Below are 7,500 nucleotides of genomic sequence, written 5' to 3'. Positions count from 1 at the left end.
AGATTTCTATAGCCCTCTCTAGAGGCTGAAGTCTTCCTTTCTCTTTACCCCACTGCATGCTTTTTATTTCTGCACTGATGCCCTATAGCCAACTCACTCTTTGTGCAATATAAAGACACAAACATTTCTCAGCAAACTAAGGAGCGCGTTATAAAATCAATAACTCCCACTTGACAAAATGCTCTGGGTTTGTTTCTTTGTGTCCCTTTAGGATATTAAATGTCACTGATAAATTTGCTTATATATTCATAATAGCGCTCTGTGTCGCTATATATGCACTATGTCCAGAATGATGTAACATTAACCTACTGATTCCTTTAAAAAAGGAAACCTATTAATGTTTTAACCCCTAAAACTGTGCTCACCTCTTCTTTGCGGTCCTCTTCAGCTTAACAGTTTTTGTTAAAAGCGTTTAATTGCAGCGCACTGGTTTGCGCTGTTAACCTACATATAGCGCGTAAAACAGTCAGTTCCTTTACACCCAGCAAGCTACACGTAGTTTAAAGGATATGAAACCCACATTTTTTTCTTTCATGATTCAGAAAGAGCATGCAATTTTAAGCAACTTCCTAATTTACTCCTATTATCAAATTGTCTTTGTTCTTTTGGTATCTCTATTTGAAAAGGCAAGAATGTAATCTTAGGAGCCGGCCCATTTTTGGTTCAGCACCTTGGGTATCGCTTGCTGATTTGTGCCTACATTTAGACACCAATCAGCAAGTGCTACCCAGGTGCTGAACCAAAAATGGGTCGGCTCCTAAGCTTACATTCTTGCTTTTTCAAAGATACCAAGAGAACGAAGAAAATGTGATAATAGGAGTAAATTAGAAAGTTGCTTAAAATTGCATGCTCTATCTGAATCATGAAAGTTTAATTTTGACTAGACTATCCCTTTAAACGGCGCAATCGGGCACGCTGTGATTAGATAGCGTGCCCGTTGCGCCGTTTAACTACATGTAGTTTGCTGGGTAAAGTAACTGAAAGTTTTACGCACTACATGTAGTTTAACAGCGCAACCCAGTGCACTGTCATTAAACAGCGCGCCCGTGATGTGCTTTTAAAAAAATAAATAAGGTGAAGAGGACGGCAAGGAAGGTTTTAAGTTAAAGGGACACTGAACCTAAATTTTTTCTTTTGTGATTCAGATAGAGCATGAAATTTTAAGCAACTTTCTAATTTACTCCTATTATCAAATTTTCTTCATTCTCTTGCTATCTTTATTTGAAATGCAAGAATGTAAGTTTAGATGCCGGCCCATTTTTGGTGAACAACCTGGGTTGTTCTTGCTGATTGGTTGATAAGTTCATCCACCAATAAAAAAGTGCTGTCCAGAGTCTGAACCGAAAAAAAGCTTAGATGCATTCTTTTTCAAATAAAGATAGCAAGAGAACGAAGTAAAATTGATAAGAGGAGTAAATTAGGAAGTTGCTTAAAATTGCATGCTCTATCTGAATCACAAAAGAAAAAATGTGGGTTCAGTTTCCCTTTAAGTTTAAGTTAATGCAGAATTGTTTAACTGTTGACTGGGCCTTTAACATAATTTGTTTTTATTAAAGAAGCAATGTTTAATAGCCTTTAACCCGCCATAAAATGTACAATTATCCATAGTAAAAAGAACTGTGCAGAATACTTTAGTTAACTATTTTGTTCACTGTTCCTGTAATTTTACTCATAAAATTTAGATAATCCTGCATAAATGGGCTTTTCAAGCGGTATGTCCCAGGACTGCAAAACAATACAAATTGTGCTTACAAATTGTCAGCTTCAAATACTCGTAAAACATTTTTTTTTTTATGGAGATTTTTTATGATGCAGTTTTTAAAGGGACATGAAACACAATATTTTTTCTTTAATGAGTTAGAAAGAGCATGCCATTTTAAACAACTTTCTAATTTACTTCTATTATATAATTTGCTTCATTCTCTTGGTATCCTTTGTTGAAAAGCATATCTAAATAGGTTCAGTAGCTGCTGATTGTTGGCTGCACATAGAAGCCTTGTGTGATTGGTTCAGTCATATGCATCACTATTTCTTCAACAAAGGATATCTGAAGAATGAAGCCAATTAAATAACAGAAGCGAATTGGAATTTTTGGGGGGAAAAAAATGACTGTCTCCCTAAAATCTCTCATTTCTCTCTCTCATCTACACCACACTCTCTTTAGACCCCTAGACAGTCACATGCCGCTTACCGAGGTATTCTGACACTGCACGCTGCTGCTATTGAATCGTACAGCTGGGACGCGCTGCTGCTTTCCCTGGATGGTGAAAACGCACTCATAATTCTTCTGTCCGGACTGAGGCTGTGGGAGGTTTTTAGCTTTCAGGGTGATTGGCTGAACCACCCCAACAGGGATTAGAATCTCTCCAGTGGGGATAATTTCTGGACAGCCCTGAGGGGAAGAAAAATAACAGGATGAAAGATAGGGTGAGACAGAAGAAAAAAAGTAAAATAAATAACTTTCAATAAACTTTTCAGTGTGTCTTTGGCCTGCAAAAAAAATGCGTTTAAACCTTTTTATAATTGCGCTTGCAGATCTTTTGCAATGCAGTGAACAGCACTATCACACTCCATACTGGAAAAAACAGAATTTATGTTTACCTGATAAATTACTTTCTCCAACGGTGTGTCCGGTCCACGGCGTCATCCTTACTTGTGGGATATTCTCTTCCCCAACAGGAAATGGCAAAGAGCCCAGCAAAGCTGGTCACATGATCCCTCCTAGGCTCCGCCTACCCCAGTCATTCGACCGACGTTAAGGAGGAATATTTGCATAGGAGAAACCATATGATACCGTGGTGACTGTAGTTAAAGAAAATAAATTATCAGACCTGATTAAAAAACCAGGGCGGGCCGTGGACCGGACACACCGTTGGAGAAAGTAATTTATCAGGTAAACATAAATTCTGTTTTCTCCAACATAGGTGTGTCCGGTCCACGGCGTCATCCTTACTTGTGGGAACCAATACCAAAGCTTTAGGACACGGATGATGGGAGGGAGCAAATCAGGTCACCTAGATGGAAGGCACCACGGCTTGCAAAACCTTTCTCCCAAAAATAGCCTCAGAAGAAGCAAAAGTATCAAACTTGTAAAATTTGGTAAAAGTGTGCAGTGAAGACCAAGTCGCTGCCCTACATATCTGATCAACAAAAGCCTCGTTCTTGAAGGCCCATGTGGAAGCCACAGCCCTAGTGGAATGAGCTGTGATTCTTTCGGGAGGCTGCCGTCCGGCAGTCTCGTAAGCCAATCTGATGATGCTTTTAATCCAAAAAGAGAGAGAGGTAGAAGTTGCTTTTTGACCTCTCCTTTTACCGGAATAAACAACAAACAAGGAAGATGTTTGTCTAAAATCTTTTGTAGCATCTAAATAGAATTTTAGAGCGCGAACAACATCCAAATTGTGCAACAAACGTTCCTTCTTCGAAACTGGTTTCGGACACAGAGAAGGTACGATAATCTCCTGGTTAATGTTTTTGTTAGAAACAACTTTTGGAAGAAAACCAGGTTTAGTACGTAAAACCACCTTATCTGCATGGAACACCAGATAAGGAGGAGAACACTGCAGAGCAGATAATTCTGAAACTCTTCTAGCAGAAGAAATTGCAACCAAAAACAAAACTTTCCAAGATAATAACTTAATATCAACGGAATGTAAGGGTTCAAACGGAACCCCCTGAAGAACTGAAAGAACTAAGTTGAGACTCCAAGGAGGAGTCAAAGGTTTGTAAACAGGCTTGATTCTAACCAGAGCCTGAACAAAGGCTTGAACATCTGGCACAGCTGCCAGCTTTTTGTGAAGTAACACAGACAAGGCAGAAATCTGTCCCTTCAGGGAACTTGCAGATAATCCTTTTTCCAATCCTTCTTGAAGGAAGGATAGAATCTTAGGAATCTTAACCTTGTCCCAAGGGAATCCTTTAGATTCACACCAACAGATATATTTTTTCCAAATTTTGTGGTAAATCTTTCTAGTTACAGGCTTTCTGGCCTGAACAAGAGTATCGATAACAGAATCTGAGAACCCTCGCTTCGATAAGATCAAGCGTTCAATCTCCAGGCAGTCAGCTGGAGTGAGACCAGATTCGGATGTTCGAACGGACCTTGAACAAGAAGGTCTCGTCTCAAAGGTAGCTTCCATGGTGGAGCCGATGACATATTCACCAGATCTGCATACCAAGTCCTGCATGGCCACGCAGGAGCTATCAAGATCACCGACGCCCTTTCCTGATTGATCCTGGCTACCAGCCTGGGGATGAGAGGAAACGGCGGGAATACATAAGCTAGTTTGAAGGTCCAAGGTGCTACTAGTGCATCCACTAGAGCCGCCTTGGGATCCCTGGATCTGGACCCGTAGCAAGGAACTTTGAAGTTCTGACGAGAGGCCATCAGATCCATGTCTGGAATGCCCCACAGTTGAGTGACTTGGGCAAAGATTTCCGGATGGAGTTCCCACTCCCCCGGATGCAATGTCTGACGACTCAGAAAATCCGCTTCCCAATTTTCCACTCCTGGGATGTGGATAGCAGACAGGTGGCAGGAGTGAGACTCCGCCCATAGAATGATTTTGGTCACTTCTTCCATCGCCAGGGAACTCCTTGTTCCCCCCTGATGGTTGATGTACGCAACAGTTGTCATGTTGTCTGATTGAAACCGTATGAACTTGGCCCTCGCTAGCTGAGGCCAAGCCTTGAGAGCATTGAATATCGCTCTCAGTTCCAGAATATTTATCGGTAGAAGAGATTCTTCCCGAGACCAAAGACCCTGAGCTTTCAGGGATCCCCAGACCGCGCCCCAGCCCATCAGACTGGCGTCGGTCGTGACAATGACCCACTCTGGTCTGCGGAAGGTCATCCCTTGTGACAGGTTGTCCAGGGACAGCCACCAACGGAGTGAGTCTCTGGTCCTCTGATTTACTTGTATCCTCGGAGACAAGTTTGTATAGTCCCCATTCCACTGACTGAGCATGCACAGTTGTAATGGTCTTAGATGAATGCGCGCAAAAGGAACTATGTCCATTGCCGCTACCATCAAACCTATCACTTCCATGCACTGCGCTATGGAAGGAAGAGGAACGGAATGAAGTATCCGACAAGAGTCTAGAAGTTTTGTTTTTCTGGCCTCTGTCAGAAAAATCCTCATTTCTAAAGAGTCTATTATTGTTCCCAAGAAGGGAACCCTTGTTGACGGAGATAGAGAACTCTTTTCCACGTTCACTTTCCATCCGTGAGATCTGAGAAAGGCCAGGACGATGTCCGTGTGAGCCTTTGCTTGAGGAAGGGACGACGCTTGAATCAGAATGTCGTCCAAGTAAGGTACTACAGCAATGCCCCTTGGTCTTAGCACAGCTAGAAGGGACCCTAGTACCTTTGTGAAAATCCTTGGAGCAGTGGCTAATCCGAAAGGAAGCGCCACGAACTGGTAATGCTTGTCCAGGAATGCGAACCTTAGGAACCGATGATGTTCCTTGTGGATAGGAATATGTAGATACGCATCCTTTAAATCCACCGTGGTCATGAATTGACCTTCCTGGATGGAAGGAAGAATTGTTCGAATGGTTTCCATTTTGAATGATGGAACCTTGAGAAACTTGTTTAAGATCTTGAGATCTAAGATTGGTCTGAACGTTCCCTCTTTTTTGGGAACTATGAACAGATTGGAGTAGAACCCCATCCCTTGTTCTCCTAATGGAACAGGATGAATCACTCCCATTTTTAACAGGTCTTCTACACAACGTAAGAATGCCTGTCTTTTTATGTGGTCTGAAGACAACTGAGACCTGTGGAACCTCCCCCTTGGGGGAAGCCCCTTGAATTCCAGAAGATAACCTTGGGAGACTATTTCTAGCGCCCAAGGATCCAGAACATCTCTTGCCCAAGCCTGAGCGAAGAGAGAGAGTCTGCCCCCCACCAGATCCGGTCCCGGATCGGGGGGCCAACATTTCATGCTGTCTTGGTAGCAGTGGCAGGTTTTTTGGCCTGCTTTCCCCTTGTTCCAGCCTTGCATTGGTCTCCAAGCTGGCTTGGCTTGAGAAGTATTACCCTCTTGCTTAGAGGACGTAGCACTTTGGGCTGGTCCGTTTCTACGAAAGGGACGAAAATTAGGTTTATTTTTGGCCTTGAAAGGCCGATCCTGAGGAAGGGCGTGGCCCTTACCCCCAGTGATATCAGAGATAATCTCTTTCAAGTCAGGGCCAAACAGCGTTTTCCCCTTGAAAGGAATGTTAAGTAGCTTGTTCTTGGAAGACGCATCAGCTGACCAAGATTTCAACCAAAGCGCTCTGCGCGCCACAATAGCAAACCCAGAATTCTTAGCCGCTAACCTAGCCAATTGCAAAGTGGCGTCTAGGGTGAAAGAATTAGCCAATTTGAGAGCATTGATTCTGTCCATAATCTCCTCATAAGGAGGAGAATCACTATCGACCGCCTTTACCAGCTCATCGAACCAGAAACACGCGGCCGTAGCGACAGGGACAATGCATGAAATTGGTTGTAGAAGGTAACCCTGCTGAACAAACATCTTTTTAAGTAAACCTTCTAATTTTTTATCCATAGGATCTTTGAAAGCACAACTATCTTCTATGGGTATAGTGGTGCGTTTGTTTAAAGTGGAAACCGCTCCCTCGACCTTGGGGACTGTCTGCCATAAGTCCTTTCTGGGGTCGACCATAGGAAACAATTTTTTAAATATGGGGGGAGGGACGAAAGGAATACCGGGCCTTTCCCATTCTTAATTTACAATGTCCGCCACCCGCTTGGGTATAGGAAAAGCTTCTGGGAGCCCCGGGACCTCTAGGAACTTGTCCATTTTACATAGTTTCTCTGGGATGACCAACTTGTCACAATCATCCAGAGTGGATAATACCTCCTTAAGCAGAATGCGGAGATGTTCCAACTTAAATTTAAATGCAATTACATCAGGTTCAGCCTGTTGAGAAATGTTCCCTGAATCAGTAATTTCTCCCTCAGACAAAACCTCCCTGGCCCCCTCAGACTGGGTTAGGGGCCCTTCAGAGATATTAATATCAGCGTCGTCATGCTCTTCAGTAACTAAAACAGAGCAGCCACGCTTACGCTGACAAGGGTTCATTTTGGCTAAAATGTTTTTGACAGAATTATCCATTACAGCCGTTAATTGTTGCATAGTAAGGAGTATTGGCGCGCTAGATGTACTAGGGGCCTCCTGAGTGGGTCAAGATTCGTGTAGACGAAGGAGGGAATGATGCAGTACCATGCTTACTCCCCTCACTTGAGGAATCATCTTGGGCCTTCATTGTCATTGTCACAAAAATCAAATTTATTTAAATGAGAAGGAAACTCTGGCTTCCCCCGCATTCAGAACACAGTCTATCTGGTAGTTCAGACATGTTAAACAGGCAATAAACTTGATAACAAAGTACAAAAAACGTTTTAAAATAAAACCGTTACTGTCACTTTAAATTTTAAACTGAACAACACTTTTATTACTGCAATTGCGAAAAAATATGAAGGAATTGTTCAAAA

General features: G+C 42.6%; 1 protein-coding gene across 1 annotated transcript in view; it reads right to left on the bottom strand.

Moving 5' to 3' along the window:
* PLXNA3 (plexin A3) overlaps positions 1 to 7,500 on the bottom strand; it is a 304,218-nt gene that overhangs the window by 138,816 nt on the left and 157,902 nt on the right. The window contains exon 9 of the mRNA XM_053695795.1: positions 2,192 to 2,392. Within this exon, the coding sequence (XP_053551770.1) occupies positions 2,192 to 2,392 (201 nt within the window). The remainder of the gene's footprint in view (positions 1 to 2,191; positions 2,393 to 7,500) is intronic.

Source organism: Bombina bombina, chromosome 12 (genome assembly GCF_027579735.1).
Source record: "Bombina bombina isolate aBomBom1 chromosome 12, aBomBom1.pri, whole genome shotgun sequence".
In the NCBI taxonomy this organism is placed as follows: Eukaryota; Metazoa; Chordata; class Amphibia; order Anura; family Bombinatoridae; genus Bombina; species Bombina bombina.
Note: the sequence above shows the minus strand (reverse complement) of the source record. Positions and strands in the feature narration are given on the sequence as shown.